At 56.2% G+C, this 27,892-nt stretch overlaps 2 protein-coding genes across 4 annotated transcripts in view; one reads left to right on the top strand and one right to left on the bottom strand.

The window, feature by feature from the left end:
- Positions 1–541: 541 nt before the first annotated feature.
- FOXN4 (forkhead box N4) lies at positions 542–18,730 on the top strand. The gene is made up of 9 exons (XM_041003891.1): positions 542–600; positions 9,697–9,842; positions 11,237–11,361; positions 11,479–11,598; positions 11,861–11,988; positions 12,537–12,633; positions 13,297–13,504; positions 17,203–17,604; positions 18,468–18,730. Exons 1-9 carry the CDS (start codon positions 542–544, stop codon positions 18,728–18,730), a joined length of 1,548 nt encoding a protein of 515 aa, XP_040859825.1.
- A 5,616-nt stretch (positions 18,731–24,346) lies between these two features.
- Positions 24,347–27,892, bottom strand: part of ACACB (acetyl-CoA carboxylase beta) — a 76,554-nt gene continuing 73,008 nt past the window's right edge. For all 3 annotated transcript variants that reach the window (XM_041003681.1, XM_041003680.1, XM_041003682.1), the window contains 4 exons: positions 27,479–27,633; positions 26,903–27,073; positions 26,604–26,740; positions 24,347–25,734 (listed from right to left, as the gene is read on the bottom strand). In XM_041003681.1, coding sequence (XP_040859615.1) covers positions 25,608–25,734; positions 26,604–26,740; positions 26,903–27,073; positions 27,479–27,633 — 590 coding nt within the window. In that variant the 3' untranslated portion in view covers positions 24,347–25,607. The remainder of the gene's footprint in view (positions 25,735–26,603; positions 26,741–26,902; positions 27,074–27,478; positions 27,634–27,892) is intronic.

The following is a 27,892-nucleotide window of genomic DNA, read 5'->3' as shown; positions in this document are numbered from 1 at the left end:
ACTGCTCTGCCGAGCTGGGCACGGCTAGGAGCCCGCAAGGAAGGTGGGGTGCGCGGAGGGGGCGCTGCTGTGGGGTGTGTGCCTTCACCCCTGGCTCTGAGAGTCCCCCTCCCCCGACCTCAGAATTCTGCAGAGGCTGGTGTGTTGGGGAGGGCGGTGCACAGCGACAGCCCTAGGTGGGTTTCTCTGTTCTCCAGCGTGGAGTTGGAGACCCTTGGGGGACTCCCAGAGGTTTTGGGTACTTTGTGGGTTTTTTTTGGGGGGGGGTGGGGAGAGGACCGGGAAGGTACTGGTGTTGCCTGGTGGGGGAGAGGTTTCTTTCGTCCCGTCCCCCTCTTGCAAATACAATTTGCCAAGACTGACGACTAGATTTTAGGGGCTTCCCTGGGCCCTGCTCCTACCGTTGGAAGGGACCTGCACCTCCATCCCCAGGGGGATGGGCTGAGGACGCCCCTAGGCAGGAGTCACCAGAGTTTGTCTTCTGCTTGTCTTTCCCAGTCTGCCCTCCCCAAGGACATGATAGAGTGACAGCTCACCCAGGATGTCTGGAATCATTGGAAGCTCAGAGCCAGGCCACCACCCCTCTCCACAGGACTACAGGTGAGGGCCTTTCTCTTCCTCCTCCTCCTCCTCTTCCTTCCTTCTCCTTTTTCTCTGGTGTTTCATTGCTCAACTGTCCATGGAGCCTCTGGGAGCACACACACACTGGATTTCAGTCCGGTGCCTTCGCAGGGCGGAGCTCAGAGCCCTTGACTTGGACTTGCTTTCGGCTGAGTTTGTTGGCTGGCTTGGTGGGACCCTTCAGTGGCCACAGGTTCCTGAAGTGCCCCTTCCAGAGCTTGCTGGGGGTGGAGGGAGGTAGGTAGGGGGGGGGTGTGTGTGTGTGTGTGTGTGTGTGTGTGTGTGTGTGTGTGTGTGTGTGTGTGTGTGTGTGTGTGTGTGTGTGTGTGTGTGTGTGTGTGTGTGTGTGTGTGTGTGTGTGTGTGTGTGTGTGTGTGTGTGTGTGTGTGTGTGTGTGTGTGTGTGTGTGTGTGTGTGTGTGTGTGTGTGTGTGTGTGTGTGTGTGTGTGTGTGTGTGTGTGTGTGTGTGTGTGTGTCTTCCAGAGGTGTTGGCCAAGTCCTGAGTCAAAACTCCTGGGCTCACCACCTTGCCTGTGGGCAGTGAGCAGGTGTCCGACCCTCCCCCTCTCCATGGCAGAACTGCTGCCCAGTTAGTTCCCAGGGAAGTCAAAGACACAGGGACACCAAGACCCAAACATTTCCCTGAGACAGGATGAAGCAAGGCACAAACAAGGTCAAGATCCTGGGGCGCCTTCTCTGATCTTCAAACCTCAGAGCTGGACAGGCCCTGAGGTGGCAGGAGTCGGGGAGACGGTCACCCAGTCCAGGGTCCTTCTACTGTGGTTTGGAGAGCTGAGCCCCGCAGAAGGGGCATGCCCATGGTTGCTCAGAGAGGGTAGGGAGGGAGAAGAGTGGGCTGCCTGCAGTCCTCTGGAAAGCCTCTTGCTTGAGCCCAGAAAACTCTGACCTGGTTCTCCCTCCCACACGTGCCCCCCCCCAAAAAAAAAACAGGAATGAAAATAGGGCAGGGCTGGCCTGGAAAGAGCAGGCTGTCACCTCAGATCAGTCCCATGTCCCCAGCAGTGCCTGCTGAGGAACACCCCAGCCCCGATTAGAGGTCAACTGTCTTCTGAGATCCCTGAGGAGGCCCCATGCAAACCAAGGTTTTGCACACAGAGTCTGCTGTGTGCAGCCAGGGCCTTAGCCGTTCATTTACCCAGCTCCCTCTTCAGCACAGGTGAGCAACTAGAGGCCCAGAGAGGTATAAAAACAAACAAAAACTTTTCCCAGTATCATATAACCCAGCATCTCTGAGCTTCTGAGATCTTGTCCAGCGCTGAAAGGGTTCCAGTGGCGGCAAGCAGGGTAGGGGTGGTGTACGGGCTAGCAGCTCTGTGGTTCATTATAATCCCAGCTCCTCTGGCTGTGTGGAGCCCTCACAGCCTTGGTTTTTCTCATCTGCAGAATGGGAATAACACTAGTACTGGCTCTGTGGAATCATGGTGAGTTTATCAAGTGTTTTGTCCCTGGGTGGTGCCACCTCTGAACTTTTTCTGGTTTGTCTATCTGAGGCGGATCTGAGCTGCTTCTCTGTGGTTGGCTGGCATTGCTGGGGAGAGTAGCTGGCACCCAGCAGGCATTGGGTGTGTCCATGGTAACTGCCCATGCTCTCTGAGCTGGGAGCTTTGGGATGGTGTGTCCCCTCTCCCAGCGAAGGCTCAGGAAGAGCCAGGGAGGAAGAGGAGGGAGACACAGGTGGGGGCAGAGTCCAGCTTCCTTCTGCATCCCTGTCTTTAAAATGGGCAGGACTGGGACACATTGCTCATGGGGTTGCTGGGCAGACTAAATAACTGAAGCTTGTAGATGAAGGACATACAACTCGCATGTAAGAGGAGTGTAGAGGGATTAGGGGTGGGAAACCCTGAACCCCTGGCACTGCCCAGCAGCTGTCTGTTCCAGACTCAGGGCACAGGGCAGCTGTCCGTGCCCCAGAATACAGCAGAGTGGGCAGAGAGCTCCGGCAAGGGTGAGGGTAGGGTTGAGTGCAGAGGAGAAGCGTGTGTGTCCCCAACAGTAGGGAATTCAGCGCCAGGTGTGCCCTTGCTGCAGCCCTTGCTATGTGGAGGGAATGAGCCAGGGTATCCAGAGGGCAGAGCGGCATTGTAGTACCAGCAGCCTTCTTAACTCTTCACTGCCCACCTTAGCTGTCAGTTTTCAGGCTGTCCCCAAAGCCACCCCATAAGGGGAGCACTCTTGTGTTAGCTAGGCAGCTGCAGAAACCAAGCCAGTGTAGATGGTGCAGCTAGGCATGTGTGGGGGCTTGAGGTTGCAGCTGCCACCCTCAAGGGAACTACTGAGTGAGCTGCTTTGTCACCCCACAGTGGTGTGGCCCTAGATGAGTGGCTGTCCCTCCCCCAGCCTCAGTTGTTTCATCTGTGAAATGGAACGACCAAAGAGCCCAATCCAGAGCTTGCAGGGGAGGGTTCTGCACCTGCTGTGGGCTTTGGGATCAAGCAGCAATGACAATGCTCTGTTTCCATTCACTCCCGTTTTTCTCTTCTTCCCGGCATAACGACCCAGGAGAAGTTTATGGGCTTCTCATGGGCCCTCCTCTGTCTCCAGGCAAGGCGGTGGGGCGTAGCCGCCTGGCGCTGTAGCCCCCTGGGGTTGTGTGTGGCCGTTAACTTTCAATGCCTGTGTGCAGTGAGGGCGGGGAGGAGTGGGCAGCTGCTGGAGGCAGCAGCCCCGGCCCTGGGGAGATGGTGGGAGGCAGGAGGCCCCCACCCCCCGCTTCTACTGCCAACACCCCCGCAGGCAGAGGCTGGGGGCTGGGCATCAGAGCTATCCACCCTTCAAGGTGCTAAGGAATATGGTTATGAAGCATCAGCTGTTTGCCCCGCACCTGCTTCTTAGCAAGCATACTGTCCCCTTTTGGGATGCAGAGGCCCAGAGATGTGACTTGTCAGAGAGGTGGAACGACATTTTTTCATTTCCTCCCCAGAGATCAGGTTCAACAGGCTGCCTTATTGTTTTTCTTTAAACATTCTTTTGGAGAGGCAGACAAGACGGAGAGAAGGCCCACCCCTGGTCCATGGTGCACAAGGGCTGAGACCGGGCAGGAGCCACAGCCAGGAGCCTGGAACTCAAGCCAAGTCTCCCACATGGGTGCTAGGGAGCCAGTTACCCGAGCCATTGCTGCTGCCTTCTAAGACCCACAATGGCAGGACCGGAGTCGGGACCAGAGCTGGAACTTGAACCCAGGCGCTTTGAGGTGGGATGCAGGTGGGATGCTGGGCTAAACACCTGCTCCTGAAGTAGCTCCTTCTACAGGGTGGGATGCTGGAGACAGGTGTGAAAACCCTCTGGCTCCATCCAGTGGGTGAGCCTGCAGCTTGAGGTCTGCTGGATCAGTAGCTGGCACACTACTGCACCCTCTCTGTGTAAGGGTTGGATGGAGGCAAGAGCAGCCTGCGGTGATACGACCACGGCTCCTCCCACAGTCAGTGTTAGCTAAGAGGAGCAAGAAAGATAGGAAGACACCTACTGTGAGTGTCTAGGCCCTACTACGTGCCAAACTCTTTCTTCCTCATTTGGATCTTCCTCCCTGCCCTCTCCTGCAATGGGAACTGCCATCATTCCATTGCACTAGTGGGGAAACTGAGGCACAGAGAGAAGGGACTTGTCCCAAATGACACAGTCACAGAGATGTTGGGGGTGAACCCCAAATGGGTATTCCTTCCTTTTCAGGAGCTAGGTGTGGGCTCTGGCCTGGGGCTGTGTCAGCAACAGCTCCCAAAGTGGGATCCCACTGAGGGGTAAGCACACATGGCCTACACAGGCACCACCCAAGACCTGCATCTCACACTGGTCAGTGACTGGGCGCCCCAGTTGATCTTGAATGGACAAATTTATTTGTCCAACTGAAGCCTGGGCCAGTTGCTCTGTGTCTTGCAACCAGCATCCTGATGTTCAGCATACAAAGGGAGGAGCAGGTGGCTGGAGGCAACTTGTGGGCAATGTACGCATTCTATGCTATGTGTGGATGTTGATGGATCCAACTGCAGCAGGGGAACAAAAGACTGGCAAAGAAAAGACCAGTCTGAGAGGGCATCCTGGCAGCAGTGCCATCTGAGCTTGGCAGGAAGTGGATAGAGCTTTGAGGACCAGGATTGCTTGTCCTACTCCAGAAAGGGTGCAATAAATGCCCACAGGGTGGAGAGAGGTGAGAACAGATATCAATAAATGGCTCACATCACAGCACCTGCTCTGTGGACACACACAGGAAGGGCCATCAGGGCACAGAGTGGCCAGGGATGATGTTTTGCATGATAGGGAGTATGTAGGCTGAGGAGTACCTGGAATAACACTGCAGGCAGAGGGATATCCAGAATCCTCTGCCCTCCCTGGGGAGAATCTGAGACAGGGAAGCTGAGAGGGGCAAAGGAGGAAGGAAAGGTGTCCATTGTAAGGAAACAATAGGTGGTACAGCGGGAATGGAGGATGGCATGGTCAAGATGTCACATAGGGGGCTGGGACAATGTTTCACTATGCTCCAGAGGGAAGTGTGTCTGGCCATGCCCTGATGGAGCAGGATGTGTCTGGCCATGCCCTGATGGGATGGGAAGGATGGCTGGCCATGCCCCAGAGGCAGGCAGGTTATCTGGCACACCCAGGAACTGCAGAGCTGCTGGGGACACAGGACCCATCTCTTGCCACCATGGAGCTGGAGGGAAGGAGAGTGCTTGTTAGCTGCAAGCATCTGTCCTTCTTCCAGCAAGCCTGGCTCACTGGCCCTGGGCAGCTGGGGCGGTGGGCACACAGACGTCCTGCTTAGGTGACTATGAGTGGCTGGGATGGGGAAGGGTCTTTGGGGAACCAGGAGAAGATGGACTTTGACTAAGAGCTCTTGGGGGTGCTCTGTTACCATCAGTGTTAAACCCATTCTGCAGATGAAGAAACTGAGTCTCAAGATGGTTTGGGAGGATATCTAACAGGAAGCCCAGGTTAACAATGGCTGCAGACAGACAGACACAGAATGGGACCAGGTTTGGGACCAGCGCAAAGCCGTGTGGGTTGAGGTTGGTCTTTTCCCATCACAGAAGCACACTATGTGTGTGTCTCTCTTTACAGATCATAAATCCACATGACCTCCACCCTGCACACCAGCCTTAAGAGGCATCAGGCACTGCTGCTATTAATATTATCATCTGTGCCCATTTTATAGGTGGGAAAACTGAGTCCGGGGAGTTCATGACATTCTGGGAAGCCAGGGTAGATTCTGAATCACAGTCCTTGCTGCGTTCCAACCCCTATGGAGCCTCTAGGAAATGCTAAAAGAGAGCCATGCTGTCCAGTGGGGCCATCTTCAGGCCTTGGCGGGGCGGGATTTGGCAGTGGAGTTGGGGGACACTATTGGGGCAAGGACCACCAAGTACCAGGTTTGGGCTCTGGGGCTTTGCCACTGCCCTCTCGCTGTGACATACCCTAGAGAAAACCCGGAGGTCCACAGGACCCTAAAACATAGGAGGGAGAAGCAGGTCAAGCTTTGGAGTCAGTAGGCTCCCCCCACAGTGCTCCTTGAGCAGGCATCCACAGGGCTCGCTGGCACCACCTGCCAGGCCTTCCAGCTTGGGGAGAGGCAGAAGGAGGGCCAGACCACCTCTGGGACACCTCTGGGGCTCCCTAGGCGGCAACAGGTGTAGGGAGGGGGTTGGCCAGCCGGCCACTGAGCTCAGGCTGAGGGACAGGCCTGTGCACAAAGTGGGACATACCCTGGCTTCTCTGATAACCCAAGGAACAGAGACCCTGGCATCTGTCCAAGGTCACACAGCACAGGGGTCACACACTTGACCCCAGATCTACCCGACTGAAGGGGTGAGCTTTGCCCAAGCATCAGCCTCTTCCCCTAGGGCTGCCCTCCTTCTTCAGGATAGCTGGGAAGCCAAAGGGTGGAACTCCCAGAGGTGCTGGGTCACTGGCTGTGAACTCTAGCTTCCATGGGCCCCTGCCTGTCCGTCTGCATCTTGCCTGCAGAACCCTGGGGACAGCCCACGAGTGTAGCAGACAGACCCACAGTCATGTACTGGCTACCTTGCTTCAAAGCAAAGGGACTTTGCTTTTCTAGGCTTCAGGAACTCGGACCATACAGCGCGGGTGGTCTGCTCCCTGCCCCCTTCCTAGGGCTTCAAGGAGCAAGATAGAGCAACCACAGCTCTGCAGCTTTCGAGATGCTGGACCAGGGAGTAGGCCTTCGGCTCATGCCTTGCATGCTGCTGGCAATGTGCGCATCCCTTATTTGAGAGCCTGGGCTGGGGTCCTAGCTCTAGCTCCCACCCAGCCTCCTGTTAGTGCACCCCCTGGGGAGCAGCAGGTGACTCTGGGTCCCCGCCACCCACCTGGGAGACCTGGCTTCTGTCTGGCCCCACCTCAGCTGTTGCAGGCATTTGGGGAGTAGTGAGCCAAAGGATAAAAAAATTCTCTCTCAAAGGGGCAGTGCCAGCCATGACTGTCATGGTCATATCATTCTCAGGTTAAGTGGCCTGCTCAGTCTGTTTCAAGCTGCCACACTGGCATTTAGTAGACACCCACTGCGTGTGGGACTGGGGCTCTGAGCCAATGCTCAGTGAGCTCACAGGTGGGAAGAGGGCAGAGACAGGCAGCACAGGCCTCATGGTCCTGGGCACACACAGGGAGCAGGTGGGATGCAAATGGGGCCCCTGCTCAGGGACCCAGAGGAGGAACTGATCTCAGGGTTGGGGGGCACCTGGAGTTTTCCCCATCACAGCCCAGGCTCAGGCCACAACAGGCTCAGAGGCCCGAGGCCTCTGATTTTGAAGTGAGTCCTGGGGGACTGAGCAGTTGTGGGTGGCGAAAGAAAAGCTAAGGCGGCACTCCTGGCTGGGTCTCTGGATAAGAGGGGTGGGATATGCAAGATGCATGTGGAGGCAAGACTGACACAGGTGCACCCGAGGTGGGGTGCAGCAGCCCTCTCACGTGGATGAGCCAGAGGTCAAATCTGTCCCATGGGGCTGGCAGACAGCAGGGAGAGCCAGCATCACTGGGCAGCACCACTGAACAGTCCCTGCCGCATGTGGGGCTGACATGCAGCAAGCGGCCAATGATGGAAGTGAAGAGTGACAGCAGGGGCAGGTGTCTGTGACGTCGGGGGGCCTACCCAATAGTAGCATTGATTATAGCACCAGACAGCACTGTCGGGTGTGCTCCTAAGAAGGGGGGGGGACTGTTATCATCCCATTGCACAGATAAAAAAAGTGAGGCTTGTAGAGGGTAAGATAGCGCTCAGGGGACACACATGTGGGTCAGGGGAAACCAGCATTAGAATCCAGAGCCCCGACCAGAACCACCTCCACAAGCCAGATTCTATGCCTTCCTGTCCCCTTGGTACCAGGCAGAGAGATGAGGGGCAGCGGGAGTCACAGCAGGTCCCTGAACAGTCAGCAAATACAGCAAGGTCAGCTGGTCACTGTGTGCAAAAAAAGGGAGAAGGGCAGGGGCTGGCCATGCATCGCCAACAGTGGGCCCTGCCGCTCCACCTCACACCATGGTCCCTGAGGGCCTAGGGGACAGATGGCATGGCCCAGGCCCCAGACCGTGGCTGTCGCTCAGCCAGAATGAGGAAGGAGCAGCAGCCGAGGGGGGTCCATGAGACCCAGGACAATGGGGGCCACGTGCCACAGGGGCAACAGTCATCCCTCACACAATGGGCCTCTGGGGGGACAGCAGCCGGGCCAACTGCTGCCAGGGACACATGCCAGCCGGGATTTTCAAGTGGTCTCCAGAAGCTATTTTCCTATGAGGCAGCCAATCGTGGGGGCCCGTGGCCAGTCACCTGATGCCAGCATCGTGGGCTGAGGGCCTGGTCCAACCCCGACCAACCCCACCCCACCCCACCCCACCAACAACAACTGTGGCCATGGCAACGCTAATGGGGGCCCTAAAGAGACCAGGAGAAAGAGAGCAAGAGATGGGGAGAGGCGGGTAGGGCAAACAGAGTGAGTGAGCCAGAGACAGATAAAAGCAGAAAAGGGGGACCTGGAGCTTCCTGGGTGAATCACACAGGGAAGCACATTATTATTGTTATAAGCACATCCTGTCCCTCTGTCCCCTCACTCTCTGATCTGTTAGAATTCAGGCTCTAGGTCTCTAAGCCCCAGGCCGTGGTGGTGTCGGGCCGGTAGGGGTCAGTGAGGGCCAGTGATGACAAAGTGCCACCAATGTGACCTCAGGACCCCCTAAGATATTGTCTCACATTGGATGCTGCATCTGGTCTCCCCACTGGGGCAGCCTCCCTCACTTCCTCCACCTTCCCTGGAGAGCCACGTGTCTGCTCAGGACCCCGTGGGGTGTGGTGGTGGTGGGGTAGATGTGTGGGGGTCAGGTGTCCTCACTGCTTGCAGTCCTGGGGAAGCAGCTGGTCTTCAGGTTGCACCCAAAGTCCCTGACCCACCATTCCCTGTACTGTGCTACCTTGGGCAAGTGACCTGGAGCCTCAGTTTTCCTGTCTGTAAAATGGGGAGTAAGGCCCATCCTACACCTCAGGGCTGCTGAACCCAGTCAGGAACAGGTGGCCTGCCATCTCAGTAGGCCTGCAAGCTCCACGCAAAACCTCCGCACAACAAAGAGTGGTGGGAAGCTGGATGCTGTGACCACCTGGTTCTCCTCAAACAGGTGGAACCTGAATGCAGCCTGCTCTGGGCTGAGCTGAGACCTTCTGCCTCAGTTTCCCCACTTGTCCTGTGGGGGCAGAGATGGAAAAGTCCAGATGCATTCCAGAACTCCGATTCTAGACTATCTGCACCCACAATACTGTCTCAACACGGATCCAGATCCGTACAATGTTGCACACACACATGACACACAAGCAGCCAGCAGGTCACAGGATACAGTATCCACAGTACACCTGCCTTGTGGCCTGGCACCCGAGATCATGGGAAGAATCTGGCATTGTGCCTGTGCTCCTAAGGTACCAACACTTTGGAGCATTTTGGATTCTGGCTTCTAGGTGCTCAGCCCATATTACTTACTAGTGCTTGCCTTCTGGGTTAAAACATGGGATGGAACGGGTACCAGCATGCACTGAGCACCCTCATCCGAGCTCCCTGTTGTTCCCCGCAGGCTCCTGGCACCCACCAGCCATGAAGACCTCCCCGGGGACCTGCAGTCACTGTCATGGCTCACGGCTGTGGACGTGCCTCGGCTACAGCAGATGACAAGCAATCGCATGGACCTGGGCGGCCCTGGGGTGCCACATCCACACATAGGTAGGTCCCAGGGCACAGGTGCAACAGGAGGAGGAGGCTGCTGTGGGGAGGAAGGCAGCTCTCGGACCTGATGCTCTCTTGCTGAGTAGTCTTTCCCTTCCCTTTCCCTGAGCCTCTACTTTCACATCTGGAAAATGGGGCTGGCTCCACCTGCCTCTGAAAGATGTGGTTCAGTGTTGATATCATGCAGTGCACAAGGCCCTGGACAAGCCATGGATCCACTGAGTCTGTCCAGTGGATCTGTTTTTGTTTTGAATTTGAAAGGCAGAGTGACAGGGAGGGAGGGTGGGAGAGAGATGGAGAGAGAACATGAATCTTCCCCCCACTGGTTCACTCTCCCCAAAAGCCACAGCAGCTGGAACTGGACCTGGAGACCCACAGCTGTCTGAAGCCTGGAGCTCCATTCAAGCCTCCCCCATGGGTGGCAGGGGCCCATCCTCTGTTGCTTTCCCCAGGCACATTAGCAGGAAAATGGATTGCAAGTGGAGCAGCCAGCACTCGACCCAGAGCTCACATGGGATGCTGGTGTGGCAGGTGGTGGCTTAACCCACCGAGCTGCAGTGCAGACCCCACTTCCTGGCCAGCTAGGGCCCATGTCTGCATGTGTTGAAGAGGGTCTCTGTTCTTCAAGGCACACAGTGGGAGATCCATAAATGGCAGCTAGTTCCAACTGCAGCCCCTGGCTTGCTTAGAAACACAGATGATGTTGAAGCGGTCAGGTGGTGGGTGCAGCAGCGAAGTTGGCACTTGGGGGAACTTATATCCCATATTGGGGGGCCTGAGTTCCAGTCTGAGCTCCACTTCCAGTTCCAACTTCCTGCTAATGCCCAGCCTGGGAGGCAGGCAGCTGGTGAAGGACCTGGCTCTCACCTCTGTGGGAGACCTGGCAGGAGCTCCTGGCTCCTGGCTTCAGTCCGGCCTTGCCCTGCCTGTTGCATGCATCTGGGGAGTAAATCAGTGGATGGAAGATCTCTCTTTCAAGTAAATTGATTTAAAAAAAAAAAAAAGAATATTGAAGAAAAGCAATGGAAACAAGTAGCAATGTAGCATTAAAATCACCAGTTGTTGAGAAAAAAAAAAATCAATGTCTAGTTTTTTTCTTTTAATCGAGCAAATCATTCATGGATAAAATGTAGAGCAGGGGTCAGTCTGCTGATGCACATGCACTGTGTAGCATCAGGTGCCCCCAAGGTGCGGAGCACTGGACAGTCGTGATCTCATTTAACCCTGGTGACAATATCACAGCACAGCCCAGGTACAAGTGGCGCTAAGGCTGAACTGAAGTTATCAAGTCCAGTGGAGGAACTCAGAGCACCTACCTGACCAGGGGGTAGTATTCCCCCTGCCCCGCCCCACCCCTGTCCACCAGCGCCCCCCGTGTCTTTCCCCTGCAGGTGCCCTGGCCGGGTCAGCTGACCTGCATGTGGGAGCCAGCCCAAGTCCCCTGCTCCATGGTCCAGCTGGCATGGCTCCCCAAGGCTTGCTGGGTCTGGGCCCCATAGCCAGCCATGGAGTCAGCGTAAGTGCTGCCTGGGGTGGGTAGGGGTGGGGGATTGGGGAGCCGAAGTGTGCTCCTGCAGGGCTTGAGTCCCCCATTTCCACCCTGACCCTCTGCCTTGTACTCTCCCTGTCCCAGCAGATAAGCCAGCTCCCTGCAGGTGGCCAGCCCTCATCCAGCCTGCAGGATGCAGCCCAGCTATACCCAGCAGCCACCCAGCCACCATTCCCGCTTCTGCCCCCATCAGGGGCCCAGCAGGTACCGGGGGCTAGGGGGAGCCATGGTCTCAGAGACAGACACCCCTACTTTAGGCCAGCTAGGGATGTCTCTTGGGCCTCAGTTTGCTTTATCTGGTGAATGGGACAGCATTCCTCATCTTGCCGTGATGGGGCCATTCCTTTCACTGTCCCCAGACTCCTGCCATAGGCGAAGCCAAAGCCCTGGGCGGGGCTGGGGGTCTTGTAGGTGATTTGCTGCTTCTCACCTCTGTCTCTCTCTCTTTATCTCTGCCTGCCAGCAGTGCCCTCCTGGGGGCCTCTATGGCTCCCCATTTGGGGTGCGGCCTCCCTACCCCCAGCCCCACATGGCTGTGCTGCCAGCTCAGGAACTGCGCCCCAAGCACTACCCCAAACCCATCTACTCATACAGGTGAGAGGTGGGCTGGGCTGGGGCAGGTGCTTGAGGAGGAGGGATCGCCTCCAACTGGGCTTAGACGGTGGCTGTGGGGGCTGGGAGGCAGGATAGCTCCCCCTCACCCCCTCCATCCTGCCAAGTGGGCTCCCATCCTGTGAAAGGAGTATCAGGTGGTTGGCCAGCACCAGGTCTGAACATTCACCCAGGTCCCAAGCCACCTGTGCCAAGCTGGGTGGCCCTGGGGGACTGTCTTGCCCCCTCTGAGCCTCAGTTTGCTCCCATGAACAAAGCCCTTAGAATAGCAGCATGGTGGGTACTGGGAGTGGGGGGGGGGGACAGCTGGGGCTACAGCCTCAATGGCCAGGGACCCCCTCACTGTGGAAATACAGGAAACAGGGACAGGACATTTTTTTCTGATTGACGCTGAAGACAGAGCCCAGGGTCAAGAAGAAAGGCAGACAGGGTTGGGGCAAATGAGGTATTGAGGGCTGGCACTGTGTGAGTGTGCAGGGGTCAAGCAGGGTGGGCCCTCCCCGCCCCTCATCTCTCGCCCCCACCTCCAGCTGTCTCATCGCCATGGCCCTAAAGAACAGCAAGACGGGCAGCCTGCCTGTAAGTGAGATCTACAGCTTCATGAAGGAGCACTTTCCCTATTTCAAGGTGAGGGTCACCCTCCCCTCCTCCCCACAGCGGCAGGTGCCATAGCTGCTTGTCCAGGCCTCAACCCGGAGCTGACAGAAACCAAGGCTGGTACCCCCTCAACTCCAACCCCCACCGGGGCCAAACCAGGGCAGGGATGCCCCCCTCCTAGGCCCCCCATCTATGTGAGTCCACCTGGTGGCAAGGACATGCGTGTGTGCACAGAAGACCCGGAAAGCAAAGGAGATGGGAGCTGGGCTCTGCCGGATGCAGAGGCACAGGGCAGGTGTGTCACCCCTCAGAGCCCCCAGGTGGGGGCAGAGGGAAGGCTTCCTGGTCCAGACAGTGGGCTTGGCAGGAATGCTGCAGGTCAATGAAAAGAGAGCGGCACTGCAGTGTCTAGCTTCTTGGCAAGAAGCTCTGAGGATCCACAATGGACGTGCCAAGAAATAGTTGGCATGTTACCCAGGCCTGGGTCTCGCTCCCTGAGTTGGGAGAGAATGAGGGGACCCCCCTCCGGGCTGTCCTGGCACTGGCACTAGGAGATGCAGGTTGTGGCAGAGCCTGCCTGTCTCTCTCTCCCTCTGAGCACTGGACCTGTCTCCCCCGCTGCCACGTCCTTGGGTGGGGAGGGCATGGGGTGGAGGGCTCTGCAGGGGCCCCGAGCGCCAGTGTCACCTGCAGACAGCTCCCGACGGCTGGAAGAACTCGGTGCGGCACAACCTGTCCCTGAACAAGTGCTTCGAGAAGGTGGAGAACAAGACGAGCGGCTCGTCGCGCAAGGGCTGCCTGTGGGCCCTGAACCTGGCGCGCATCGACAAGATGGAGGAGGAGATGCACAAGTGTAAGAGGAAGGACCTTGCCGCCATCCACCGCAGCATGGCCAACCCGGGTGAGGCCCCAGGCGCACACGCGCAGGCGCGCTCGCTGCGTACAACCACCGCAGCATGAGGCCCCGCCCAGCAGACAGGCGCAAGCACATACTGCTATATACATCCATTCACACACACACAGGTGCACCATTCCACACGCACACACCCCCAAGTACCATGTACATACCACATACACACATATATACACCTCTACAATACACATATGAACCTCCACACACAAAAAACCACTAAGATACAGACAGTGCATATCACATATCTACACATACATATTTCTCTATACACATTCACACATGCATGTCTCCGCATACCTAAACCACAAATACACGTACTTCATGCCCGTGGGCACCAGTCTGCATACACAAAACTGCTACATACACATACCACATACACCCCATGTACACACACTTACAGTACAACCTACAACCACATGACATTTCACCATATGCACACCACATATATGTACCTAGCACACACATGCACGTTGTATGCACACACATACACAAGCCACCACCTCCCAGCCCAAGGCCAGCTCAGCCCGAGTCTGACGGAGCCTCTAGCAGGCAGGGGAGGAGCCTCCCTCCGTCTGAGGCGCATGCCCTGTCTCCTAAATCCACCCCCACCCCCCCGTGGCTGCTGACTCAGGGTCCTGGTAAAGAACGTGAAATGTGGCCGACCCTCCCTGGCTGTTTGCACAGAGGTCAAACTGTACAACTAACCACACAAACGACTGCACAATCCATTGCACAACCCATTGCAGCACCACGCACCCACTGACAGAGACAGTTCTGGCAGCACCAGATGCCCCCAGCTTGGGCCAAGCATTCCCGTGCACAGAGGCCGGCCATGGCAACTTACAATCTGTGCCAAAGGAAGACAAGAACTGGGCCAAAGCTTTTATGGACACAGCTAACCTATTTCAGAATGGTTGCTAGGACTATAGACTGGAGAGAATTCCAAACACGGCACCATGGAAGGTTCATTCAGTAAGCGTTGTGGCATATGATGCATGGATTAGAAAATGAGAAATTCTGGGCCCTGGCAGCATGTTAGCTCAATTGGCTAATCCTCCACCTGCAGATGCCAGTATCCCAAAAAGATACTGGTTCATGCCCCAGCTGCTCCACTTCTGATCTAGCTCCCTGCTCGTGGCCTGGGAAAGCAGTGGAGGATGGCCCAAGAACTTGGGACCCTGCACCCATGTGGGAGAGCCAGAAGAGGCTCCTGGCTCCAGATCGGCTTAATTCCAGATGTTGCAGCCATTTGGGGAGTGAAGCAGCAGATGGAAAATCTTTGTCTCTCCTTTTCTCTGTAGATCTGTTTTTCTAATAAGAATAGATAAAACCTTTTTTTAAAAAAAAAAAGCCATGAAAAATGCTTAAAAATGTTTGGAGGGATGTAAAAATACCTTCCTGGAAAAGAAAGTAAGGAGCTGGCTTTTAAAAATTTTTTATTTTTGAAATTTATCATACAATTAAGGATAGTCTGGGATTTCCCTCCCCCTATTTTCCACCCCGCCCCCCCGATTGATTTTTTTTCCCCCCCATAATGTCATACTCTTCATCAGGAGTTACTATTCCATCAGTCTGCTATTTAAGCGTGCCCCGACAATGCTGGTACAGACAAGGGCAAGGAGCTGGCTTTGAGGACACCTGCCCAGCCAGGCGGCGCTGCTGTAAAATGCAGGCACGCATTTACAACGTGTGTTTATGCAAGTATGCAGTCAACTCGCCCGGTCCCCGAGCGAGGCTCCTGGACACCTTGCAGATACACAGACCTGCACATGCTCAGGTCCCTGGGGAAGAAACATGGCCCACGATCTGCATATTCCCTGGGTGTGGTCTTCAAAGAGTTCATGCACTACGAATGTTACCAAAAAAAGAACTTTGCATGGATTTCCAAATTTTTTTTGCACCAAAATAAACTGATCTTTTGTTTGCTTTCTATACACTAAAAAAAAAAAAATAAATTATGTTCTTTTTATTTAAAAGGCAGAGTTACAGAGAGAAGGAGAGACAGAAAGATCTTCCATCCAAAGTTCACTTCCCAAATAGCTGCAATGGCTAGAGCTGAGCTCATCCAAAGCTGGGAACCAGTAGCTTTCGTTGGGCCGTCCTCTGCTGCTTTCCCAGGTCACAAGCAGGGAGCAGGATGGGGGGTGGGGCAGCCAGGACATGAATAGGCACCCATATTTGACTCTGGCACCACAGGTGGAAGCTTAGCTTGCTACACCATGGCACAGCCCCCTCCTGTGCACTTTGAGAAGTAGGTATGTGCTTTCTCTAGTGCAAATAGTGGTTGCAAGTGCAGAATTTAGGGAGCAGTGACAGGAAGAACAGCTCCAGACAAACAATTTAGGAAACATTTTCAGTCCACGGTTGGTTGAGTCTGCAGATCCCGAATGGCAGCTACAGAGGGCCGACTGTGTCCACGCTCACACACTATGGACACAGTCACGCCAGCCAAGTGCACACGCGCGGGCTATGAAGAGGAGTCTGGAAAAACACCATCAGGTCCGTGGGTGGACGCACCGCTCATCATTCCCATAGTCTTCATGTGGTTCTGCATTAGCCAAAGAAGGCACTGCTCGTGGGTTGCTTCTGTAACTGGAGAAGTGGCTGCACCTGCTGTTTGCTTAGGAATGAAAGGGAAGGGAGAGGCCTGGGGAGACTGGGAGGTGGGGGTAGGGCTGGATAGGAGCCAACAGGCTCTCAGCTGGGGGCGGGGTGGAGGAGGTAGGAGTCACGTGACCCTGATCCACCAAGAGCTCCGGGGTCTGGCTTGAGACCAAGAACCGGTCTGGGTACATATTTAATTTTATTTTCATTCATTCATTCATTCTCTCTCTCTGCCTTTCAAATAAATCGGGGGAGGGGAGGAGAGAAGAGGGAGATGAGATATTGGCTAGTTCATTTGGCCTCCTAGCCACCATTTATTAAAAAATAATTTTTTTTTGTAAGTTTATGTACTTAGAGCGCAAGTGCATGATTCCACCCAGTGCTTTGCTTCTCTAATGTCTGGGACAAGCAGGAGCCAGGAGCCTGGAACTCAATTCAAGTCTCTCACGTGGGTGACAGGGACGCGAGTCCTTGAGCTGTCACCTGCTGCCTGCCATGGTGCACATTACAGGAGAGTAGAGTTAGGAGTGAAGCCAGGACCCAAATCGACATTCCAGTACGAGGTGCGGCTGTCCTGCAGGACATTAGTTAACCACCAGCCCTAACCGCTGCCCCCTGAGTGCTCCTGGCTCCTAAGTGGATGCAACTGGAATGGAACTCAGCACTCCCGTCTCAACATTGTGTCAGCACCAACGCCCCTGTGACCTCAGAGTCACTTGTCTCCACTTGCGACAGCTGGGCTTTCCAAGGGGAGCCCATCTCTAGCCCATAGCCACACTCCTTTATGTGTTTCTGGTGGCAGGGGTTGGCCAAGGGACCGTGCGTGTGGATCTGCTCTAGCCTGGTCCCTGAGGGTCTCTAACCTCCTCCTGTGCTCCATCTGCATGACTGCGGTGGGAGGGGCTTCCATGCCTGCTCATCCCCTGCCCCAGGACCCTACAGGGAATATCACTGAACCATCAAGATGCCGTATCCTAGGAGACAGGAGTTTGGAGAGTCAGGAAGACACTTGAAAGCCAAGTCTGAGCTGGGGCCTGGCATCTGCCAATGAGTTCTGAGTCACTTGTCCCCATTGTCCACAGAGGAGCTGGACAAGCTGATCTCAGACCGACCGGAAAGCTGCAGGCGTCCCGGCAAACCTGGAGAGCCCCAGGTCCCCTTGCTGCTGTGCCCCACCTCAGTGACAGTGACCACAGCAACCCCTGGATGTCTGGCCGTCTCCCAGCTCCCTCCTCAGCCACCGAGGACCCTGTCCCTGCAATCGGCCCCCCTGAACCACCAGCTCCAGCCCCGAGGCCATCTTGCCCCAGACTCTCCAGCACCAGCCCAGACCCCACCCTTACATGCCATGCCAGACCTGAGCCCCAGGCCTCTCCCTCACCCCGTCGTGGGCAGGGCCCCCGTGGACTTCGGCAGCATTGGAGCTGACATGAGCACCGAGGTGGATGCCCTGGACCCCAGCATCGTGGACTTCGCTCTGCAGGGTGAGGCGGCTGTAGCTGCTGGCGGTGGAGACAACATGGGGTGGAAACACGCCATGCGTTCTCCCACCCCAGCTTCATCGCCATAGCAGCTCCCTAGACACAATAAACAGTGAACACTTACTGTATACCAGGCCCATCAGAGGTGTCATCCCATTTATAATGATCCTCTGAGGCTAGTAAGGAAACTGAGGCAGGGAAAAAGAAAGACACTGGTCCAGGACTGCCCCCCCCCCACCCCCTACTAGCCTATAGCAAAGCCAGCATGACACCCAGGACTCCCAGACCCCAGGCACATCAGTGACTGTGGCCACTCCTCGTGCCAGGTCACTCTCTGACCCATGCCCACTGCCTGGCCAGCCTCAATAAAGGGGAAACGAATGAATGAATGAATGAGCAAATAAGGGAAATTTAGGCTTTAGTGAAGGCTCAGAATTCATTGATTCAGCATCATGGGTACACCTGTCACAGGCTAGTCCATGGCCCAGGCATCCCCTACCCTCGATTCCACCTGCAAAGAGGGGCATGAGTGAGTTGAGAGTTTGATCCACAGGAAGCCAGGGATACGGGGACATGGGGAGAGCCCTTGCCTCTCTCTGGGTTCTCAGGTGGCTGAGCACACTGACCCTGGCCCCGCTGGTGGGGTTCTGTGGAAATAATGGATCTTCCCTCATGTTCTCTCTTGGCCCTTGCCAAGGCCCTGGGAGATAAAGAGGCAGGGGCACTCGTAGCGGGGTGGAGGAGTTTGGGAGAGCGGGGCTGGAGCACTCCCTGAACTGCTTGCTACCCACTGTCCCCTACTCATTCCTAAGACTGTACGTTGCCCATGATCCCAGCTCACACACACCCACTGCTGTCTTTGCCAGGCAACCTCTGGGAGGAGATGGAAGAAGATGGCTTCAGCTTGGATACCCTGGGGGCCTTCGGAGACTCCCCACTTGGCTGTGACCCAGGGGCCGCGGGCCTGACCCCTGTCTCTGGGGGCAATGACAAAGCCTTCCCAGACGTGCGGGTGACAGGTCTGTACGCCACCACCTACTCTGGCCCGGATGGTGTGGCTGTGTCAGGCGCTGCCTCTTCTGCTCAGTACCTAGGAGCTCCAGGGAATAAGCCCATTGCCCTGCTGTAAGCCGCCGGCTCCACCTGCTGGACGACTAGTCACAGCTAGCTCCGGGGCTGAAAATGGGGCATTCCTAGAGGGGAGAGGCCTTCCCTCCCCATTCAAGCCTCGCACAAGAAGCTTCTGGAACTTTCCCACGCCAGAAGGACAGAGGAAGGTGGACAAACCGCACGAAGAAGACTGCTCCAGGCCAGTTGCTGGGTGGCCAGCCCTCCCCCTGCCCACACACACCTCCCTCCAACACAAGCTGTGCCCACTCTGGGATGCCACAATCGTAGCCCAGTGGGAGAGGCCTTATTGTGTATTCTTCAGTTAAGGGGGTGCCGCACGTCTCAGGCTCCAGCACAGAATAATCATGAACTTCCCATTGAACTCCAAATTGGGATTGAACTGTGAAAGGGGAGCCTGTCCCACGTGGTCCCCAACCCTGCTTGTGCAGTCTCTTAGGACTGCCCTGCTGGATGCCAGGCCCATGTGTACACTTATTTATATTTACCGTGGCCTGCACACTCCACCTCCATCCCTACCCACATCCCGTGGTGGGCTTCAGGCTGCCTCGGCAGTCAGACATCTTTTTACAAACAGCACTTTTGAGACTGGGAAGCACCCTATTTTTCACATGTCATAGACCAGATCGGTTCCATTGCATTCTGGAGTTTAGCAGGGGAAGGGGTACTCCCTAAGGGCATATGTGGGAGGAAGAAGGGGGTGTGTCTTGCACTGGGGTTTCAGATAGCCCCAGATAGAGGGAAAGCAAACAGCATCACACAAAGCTTAGTCCACAGCAGAGACAAGGTAGAATATTCATTGGTGGCACCTGCTATGGCCCACGGCCAACAGCTGGCTTTCCAAGTGCACGGCCAACAGCTGGCTTTCCAAGTGCAGCTTCTGCAGACGACTGGGTTCAGGGTGGGGAAAGGAAGGTGGAAGGGTTCTTGTAGCAGAGGAAGAACCTGTGACTGTCAAGACAGAGGTGACGCATCCCTCCCCCTAACCCCACCCGCCTCCACCAACCAGCTAGCTGTTTGGCTGCCATGCTGGGAGCTGCAGAACCCCAGGACCTGGTGTTGGGCTTTCTCAGCAGCAGCTAGCCAGCTGCCAGGGAGGTAATGGTTCAGATCCCCATCTCCAAGGGTCTTTTAAAGGCATTCTTGGTTCTAGAACTTTTTATGGGGCATACATCCTCTGGAGACATAAGCCCAGAGCTGTCCAGCTGTGACTCCTGCTTCGTGCGGCAGGGCTTCTTTCCCACCCACCCACACCCCCGTCCACAAACTGCTAATGAAGACCCAATGATGGGACCAGCCCAAGACTGTGCGCGTTGATGAACTGTTTCTCAATAAAGACTGGATGGCTGCTCTGAGACTCGGGCGGGTGCAAGGAGTGGGGCTACAGGATAAATAGGTCACTCACTTCTCTCACCCCAAGGGTGAAAGCAGCAGGCTTACAGGTACAGGAAACGGAGGCTTCCCAAGGAAATGTAGAAATGGGTCTTCTGACAACGAGCTCCTAGCTGACACACCAGAAACTGGGGCAGCAGGCAAATTAACCGTCCCTTGGTACCAGACACTTGCTGGGCACCCTTGTCCCAGGCAGACACTGTAGCTGTTGACTGTGGCTCAGAGAGGTTGGCGGAGAGTGGCACTGGGGTCTGGATGCCAAACCTCAGGGCAGCATCCCTACGGGTGGGCTTCTGGGATCAGGCAGTGAGAGATGTCCCAGTTCATGGCACTTGCTGTGTGCCAGGCCCAGGATAGCTCACTCAAGCCTCTCAGCAGCCCACTGGCAGTGACTTAGTAGTTATTTACACCCATTTTACAGATGAAGAGGTTGAGGCTCAGGGGAGTAAAGAAGGTGCCTTGCTGCCCAGGATAATAGCAAAAGGATGTGCCCATAAAATGCTGAGCTCTCCAGCCCACCCAGACACTGTATGGCAGCCTCAGTGCGGAGCCCAGACTCGCATGTATGTGGCTAGCAAGTAAAGATGTATGAGGGATGCCTGTGGTCAGCCACATCCTGAACGGGGTCCCCTGGGGTGCAGCACAGGCCGGGAGAGGGAGTCTGCACTGCCCAGGTCCTGCCAGTCCTCTTTCTGTTGCTCACCTGTTCTCACTGGCTGGGCTCCTGGGGGGACCCTGTGACCCAGGAGCTCTGTAGCTGACAGCCACCCTTAGCAACGGAGTGGCAGATGTGGCCTTGGCCGTGGCCACTGCACACCAGTCCAGGGTCCCTGCAAAGGTTATGGGTTAGGGCGCCCTCCTCTACCTCCTCCTGGGGTGCTAAGCCAGGAGCAGGCACCCTAAGCTGCTGGGTGATTGCATGGAAAGGCAGCAGAAACCCACAGTGGGGTCTGATGTTTACCTCTGACCACAGGAAGTGGAAGCTGGGTCCCCATGGAGTCAGAGGCCAATGTTACAAGCTCTGACACCACAAGAGAGCGTGAAGCGGATGTGTGAGGGGACATGGCGAGGAAAGGGGAGCAGGAGAGGTGGTGTCAGATGTGAAGATGCAGAGCAGGTGTTTGGTGCAGTGGTTAAGCTGTCATACTCATATTGGGGTGCCTGGGTTCAAGTCCCTAGTTCTGCCTTTAAGCCCAGCTCCCTGCAAATGCACTCCTTGGGAGGCAGCAGGTGATTCCCTGTGGACCACGTGGAAGACGTGGGTGGGTTCCCAGTTCTGACTGTTGTACGGAGTGAACCAGTCCTTGAGAGAGGGAGGGGGAGAAGAGAAAAGGGAGAGAGACTGACATCATATCCCCTGCTGGCTTTGCGCTGGAATGAGGCCTCAGGAAGCTATTCAAGGGAAGACCCGCTCTGCTCTAGTGCCCCCTGGAGGCCGCACCTGACACTGCGGGAGAGGGAGGGGGCTGAACTGCCAGGGCTGTGTTAGAGTCTGAGTTAGCACAGCGCATGTCCAGTGCTCAGAGCCAAGACAAGCAGATCTGGATCCCGATGGGTCGAAGGACAGCCCAGAGCTGCCGGTGGGTTTGTATCTCCTTCACGTACGGGGGCAGTGAGATAAGGCACCGGGAGCAGCCACCTGCCTTTGTGTCCATGTCAGCAGCCAGGCAGGCAGGCATGCACACACATAAAACCAATAGACTTGTAGGCACCTAACCAAGCACGTAGCCCTGAGGGCTACCATGGCACCGGGTACTGTAGTCACAGAGGTATGGGAGGGGCCTGCACGATGGCTCCATTGGCTAGCCCTCCCCCTTGCAAGTGCCAGAATCCCATATGGTCACTGATCCGCTGCTCCACTTCCCATCCAGCCCTCTGCCTGTGGCCTGGGAAAGCAGTAAAGGATGACCCAAAGCCTTGAGACCCTGCACCCACACGGGAAGCCAGGAAGAAGTTCCTGGCTCCCAGATTCAGATGAGCTCAGCTCCAGCCATTTGCAGCCACTGGGGAGTAAGACAGCAGATGGAAGATCTTTCTGTCTCTCCTCTCTGTGAAATCTGCCTTTCCAACATAAATAAATGAGTCTTTATGAAAGTCACAGAACTGCGGGAGCACAGACAAGGAACAGGTAAAAAGCATGGCAACTTGACGACTCCACTGTCCCTAGTTCATCTCAACACGCGGCTACTCTGGGAAGCCAAGGCATGCACGGTCTTAAGGAGCATGCTGAGCCCAGAGGTGCTAGCAGGCGCTGGTGGCGCGCACTGTGCGGATCTCATCCCCGAAGTCAGGACCAAACCAGACCAAACCAGACGCTCAAACCAGGGCCAGGCTAGACCTCACGCCCATTCCCAAGGGGCCCTTGCCCCACGCCAACCTGTGGCCCACACCCAGCACCTTCCAGAACGAGCCCCCACGGGAGAGAAACAATTCCACTCACCTCTGGGTGCTGCCTCCTTGGACCCCCGCAGTCTCCCCAGCACCCTCCTGGTGGGCTGCTCGGTGGCGGAGAGGTGCGGGTGTTAGTGACTCCAGTGGACCCCAAAACCTGGTGTTTCCACACCCCTGTAACTGCCGGATTGTTCCGATTAACTATGGCTACCCGGTCGACTGCGCCTGCGCACAGGGCGGGCTTGGGGCATTGGGGAGGAGGCCTATTAGGCCCACCTGGGCTGTAAACAGGCAGCCCAGGCATGCTGGGGACTGAGGCACCCAGCTGGCGTGGCTCACTCAGATCTAGCCACCCCAGGGGCTGGGGACCAGAACATTCCTCCGACCCAGACCAGGGGAGCCCGTGGACTTGTGTGGCTTCTGGGGACCAGCGAAGCAGCACGAGGTTCCCAGGGGAGCTGTGGACCAAACGAGCACACCTGCCGTGGGTCCCGCCTCCCTGACCATCCCCGCTGGGAAGGCAGCAGACAGAATGGAGGAGGGAGGGGGCTGGGTGGGCGGAGTGACGGGGCTCTCAGGTGCGCTCCGTTAGCCTCCTACGGTGTTTGGGGCTCGTGAGTTCAAAGGTTATGGTTGTCTCAACCCCTTGCGCTGCCTGCTTTTTCTTTTTTTAAAGATTTGTTTCCTATTTTTATTCAAAAGAGTTTCAGAGAGAAAGAGAAGGAGAGACGTAGAGAGAGGAGAGATCTTCCATCTGCTGGTACACTTCCCAAACGGCCACAACGGCAGGAGCTGTGCACCCAAGCCTCTCTGTGTCCAGAGAATTTGTGACTCCTTGCAAAGTCACCCGAGAGAAGAGTCGGTCTTGCAAGGAACACGGCTGGCTGATGGTAGTGGGCTCAGGGGGCTGGCAGGAGCTTTGTGCCCGTGGCTAAGAATAAACTGAGAGCCGTGTGAGCCTCTGGGATACAAAATCAAATCAGGCTCATTGCCCCCTTCCGGAGGGGCTGCCAGAGCTAATGGGAACCTGCCTGGGGAGAAGAACGCAGCTCCAACTAATGCAAGCACTTAAAAAAAGCAGAGGTTCCAAGAGCTGGGTCTCTGGCCTAAGGCATGGTTGGATCTAAGCATCAAAAACAAACAAAAATCACAGGAAGGAGCGGCTCCCTCCCTCACTTGTTTTCCTAGTGTGGATAGGTCCTTGCTATGTGTTAGTACTAGCAGCTGGTTCCTGAAGGATTCTGATTGGTCCCCGCTGGGAGGACACAGCCAAGCGAGCCAATCATCATCAAGAAGAACGAGGAACTCTGTTGGGCGAGATGGAAATGCTTAGGAAAGATCCTGCGCAGAGGGACCAGCGAAGCAGCACGAGAAGTTAGGAGTTCTGGTCGCAATGCTGACAAGTTGCGGTGGGCTCACCTGCTGCTGGGGCACGTGCGTGGCTGAGTACTTCCTGCAGCCGAGGCCTACCTCGTTTGCTCACCTCCCTGTGCTGTCCCTGTGGGAAGCTGCACAAGTACCTTCTGCTCTCAGAGCCCCACCTTCTTCATACGTACTGAAGGGGTAGAAGGTGGTGACAGCAGCAGGGGCCAGGGCAAGGGGATGGAAACTCCCCATGGGAAGGGTGGGGGCCACAGCATTAAACCTCCCCCAGGGAGGCTTCTTCACAGGCCAGGCATCCGTAGGACTCTTTTCAACAATGCTTACAAAGAGGGAAGATTCTGGAAGCAGCGGAGTCAGCTCCTCCAGGCTTTGGGCTGGCCTTCAGTGCATCTGTAGCCACCAGTTTGACCAAGCGCAGCAGGGTCAAGGTTAGCAGCTCAGAGTGGGAGCCCTCGGGCTGCCTTTTTGGACCCAAATGACAAGTCAAGGGCCAAATGCGTCCTTCAAAAAAAAAAATAGTTTATTCTGTGTTTCTGCCAGCTCTTCTGCTGTGGCTCGGGGGTAGCAACTATCCACCATAGACAGAGCCCCATCCACAAAGGAAAGACTTCTGCTCCCAGGGCAGCCCCAAGTCCTTGGTCTGGGGTACTAGACAACGGACTCACCTTCCTCCTGCCCCCCCACATTTGCCCCTGTATAGGATGCCCGTCGCTGACCACCGGCCAGAGAGCCACCTCACGCACCTAGCTTGCAGAGGCATCCCTGGGCAGCCTCAGTGGTCCCCACACCCGCCAGGTCTCATGTCTGGTGTCCTCAGTCGTGGGAGTGGGCAAGAGGACCAGAGCGTGGCAGGAGTCGGGTGAGGTTACAAAGTCCTCCCTGCCCCTGTCAGCAGGGTCTTCCCAGTCCTGTCCTTGGTCCCCACGAGCGCTGGATCCCGGCATGGGACATTAAAGGTGGCAGGCAGGAAAGCCAGCAGAAGTGACAGGCTGGCAGAGCCCCAGCTATAGCAGCGTTCCGAGAGCGAGCTGCCGATGGTGGCACCTCTGCCGCCAGCTCTCGTAGGAGGGTGTGCACGGGGAGGTGGGGCAGCAATGCCCACCCTAGAATCTTCCACAGGCCCTGGATCTACCGACAGGCATTTTCGCTCACTTCGTTTTCTTCTCAGAAAAATCTGCTAATACGCACCACAGCCCAACTCCCTAGGGCTCTTGGGGACAAAACACCCTATTTGTTGTCTTGGAAAAATCAGGCATTCCCTTCCCTGGGGGAATCCAAGTAAGAATCTTCACTCAAAAACTCTCCGGTCTTATCTGGAAGCCACCGTTGCCCCCAGGATCTGTTTCCTTCCGCTGAAATAGACCCAGCGCTGCTGTCAGGCATCAGTTTGGGAGTAAAACAGTAAAAGACGCCACAAGCTGGCCGTGAAATGAGCTGTAGCCGGCACTCCAGCCACCAGGAAGCAGGAGGGGGCTGTGGTTTGTTCCCTGTAGTATCCAGCGCTGCGGCCACACTGTGCTCTGGCCCCTGTTCCCTAAGGGGACACTCTGAAGGAGATCTCTCCTGGGTCCTTGTCCTGGTGGGAGTAGGCTGGGGACCAGCAGTACTAGCTAGCAGCAACGCCCAGGAGGGTTGGAGCGGGGTGGCTGGATTTTGCAAACGGCGTGGCTCTCCTGCCTGCAGTCCTGGGATTGGCTTGGGGGGTTGGTGGGTCAAGTGGAGGCCGGGCTCTCCAAGGTGGACAGCAGCTGAACCAGCTGGGCGCGCTCGGCTGGACTCAAATGCTGGCTCAGGTGCACAATGCAGTCCATGGCTACCTCGGAGTTCTCTTGAACAAGCCTGCGGGGCAGGGCACATGAGGGCTGCTGCTTAGTGGAGCGGCCTCAAGGGCAAAGCCCAGCCCTCCCCGCTCCTGTCTCGCTGTGGTCATCCCAGGGTGGCAGGAGGGGCTCTGGGCAGCACAGCCCCACCCAGCGGAGATGTGATACAGACAAGGCAGGTGCCCCAAGCCTTGGGGATGTCTGCTGCCTGCCTTCCAGTCCACAGCTGGCGGGGGAGGAGGTAATGGGGGGTGGGCAGACCCTTGGGAAAGCCTGACCCGGGGTGGGAGTCTGAGGCCTCAGGGCACGCAGTGAGGGCTTTCTAGTAAAACCAGAAGTTAGTTATGACACTGGAAATGTCACCATGAACAAGAAGTCTTTAGGAAGTTCATGGAAAAACCTCAATGATACATATATATATATGCATACTTAAAAATATATATATATAAAATATATAAAATATATATATTATATATTTATATATAAATATATATTAAATATATATTAAAATATATATAAATATATAATATATATTATATTTTAAAGTATGCATATTTTCAAGTTTGTGTGGCAATAGAAGACTTAGCATTGAATTCCATTTTCCAGAAACTTTTGCTATGTCCAGAAACAGATCAAGTGCCAGGAGCTGCTCCCACCTTCCTCACAGTCTTCAGAAGTTGTGTGCCCCTTTAACCCCAGGGGAGCTGGGAGGGCAGGATGGGGGATTGAGCCGTAGGTTCTTTGCTGGGAACCTGGAGGTCCAGCCCAGACCCAGGCTGGGAGCTTGGCATCATGCAGCCTGTGGGCTTGATAAACCGTTCTGGGGTCAAATCCAGGGTCCTTTACCCAGGGGGTGGTGGGGGAGTGGGTAGGTGCGGGACCACTCACTTTCGGATAGTCTTGAGGACGGAGTCTCGTTTCAGGTACTTGATGTTCTCACGGATGGTGGAGCGCAAGCCGTCCTCCTCCTGCCAGTGCTGCTCCAGCCACCTCACTACCACCTCATTGTTGTCCCATAGGTAGGCCTGGCGAGAGGTGGGAGCTGCCTCAGAGCTGGGGGCCCTGCACCAAGCAGGCTGCCTCGGCTCCCCAAGACCCTCCGCCTCGGCCCTGCCCCTCAATGCCCTGGGGGGACCCCCATGCCATCAGCCCCGCCCCCAATGCCCTCGGTCCTGCCCCAAGCGCACCTTCACAGGGCCCTCGGTCTCCACGAACCAGCGGCGCAGCATGGACTGGATGTGCACATGGCTCAGCTCGCCGCTGGCCCGCAGGATCTCCTGCTTGACCTGGTCCTCCAGGAGGAGGCGACGTAGGCGCCAGTACAGGAAGGTACGCGAGGTCCTCCACTCCAGGACATCCTGCGCAGACACAGCCGGGCCTGAGTCCCAGGAAGGGATGGTGGGCTCTGCTTAAGATGGACATGGAGCAGGGAGGGGGGCCTGCTCGGGTGCTGGGCTCTGCCTGGACCGGAGCTCTGCTGGTGGCAGGGGAGTGGGCACTCTTGCCAAGAGACTTCTACAGGAGGTTGCCCCAGGGCAAGGCATGGGGGCAGACTCAACCTGGCTCACACGCACGGAGCATTGCACACACGCACATGGGGTCCGAGCCTTACTAGCTGCTTGGGTATCTTGGGGATTTAAGAGAATCCCGGGAGGGTGGGTTTTGTTGGGTAGGAGGGGTATCTGGGCCTGCATGGGAGTCCCTGAACCCCAATACCAGTCCTTCCGGAGAAGCTGGCCCCAACCCCCGCTGCAGGTGCTTACGGAGACCACGCCCTTCTCCAGCATGCGGCCAGGCGTGTCATGGAGATCTGCGAACTGCACCGCCACTTGGTGGTAGATGGGGAGCAGCAGCTCCTCGCGGGCCTTCAGCCGGCCCTCCAGGTCCCTGCGGTCCTGCTCGGAGAGCTGGGCTGAACCTGCCAGGACAAACATGCCGACAGGCCTGCGAGGGGGGGGGCTAGAGCCACGGTTTGGCCTGGGAGGGGTCGGAGCTCTCACTCCAGCCTCCCACTGTTGCCTCCCAAGGTCTGAGTCAGGAGCTGGAGCTGGGGATGCACCCTAGGCCTGCAGATGTGGGATGTGGGTTCTTAATCCAGTCCTTGGCTGTGAGCTAGAAACCTCCTACCAAGATGCAAGCATTGCGGTTGCAACAGGTGAATCCACCAGCCTACAGTG

This window comes from Ochotona curzoniae, unplaced genomic scaffold (genome assembly GCF_017591425.1).
Source record: "Ochotona curzoniae isolate NIBS_2020 unplaced genomic scaffold, NIBS_Ocur_1.0 scaffold_274, whole genome shotgun sequence".
Taxonomy (NCBI): domain Eukaryota; kingdom Metazoa; phylum Chordata; class Mammalia; order Lagomorpha; family Ochotonidae; genus Ochotona; species Ochotona curzoniae.
Note: the sequence above shows the minus strand (reverse complement) of the source record. Positions and strands in the feature narration are given on the sequence as shown.

Excerpts from the sequence above, each read along its gene's own strand:
- FOXN4 (XM_041003891.1), top strand. The coding sequence starts at position 542 with ATGTCTGGAATCATTGGAAGCTCAGAGCCAGGCCACCACCCCTCTCCA. Across the intron at positions 12,634-13,296 it reads AGCACTTTCCCTATTTCAAG|ACAGCTCCCGACGGCTGGAA; the intron begins GTGAGGGTCACC and ends TGTCACCTGCAG. Across the intron at positions 13,505-17,202 it reads CCGCAGCATGGCCAACCCGG|AGGAGCTGGACAAGCTGATC; the intron begins GTGAGGCCCCAG and ends CATTGTCCACAG.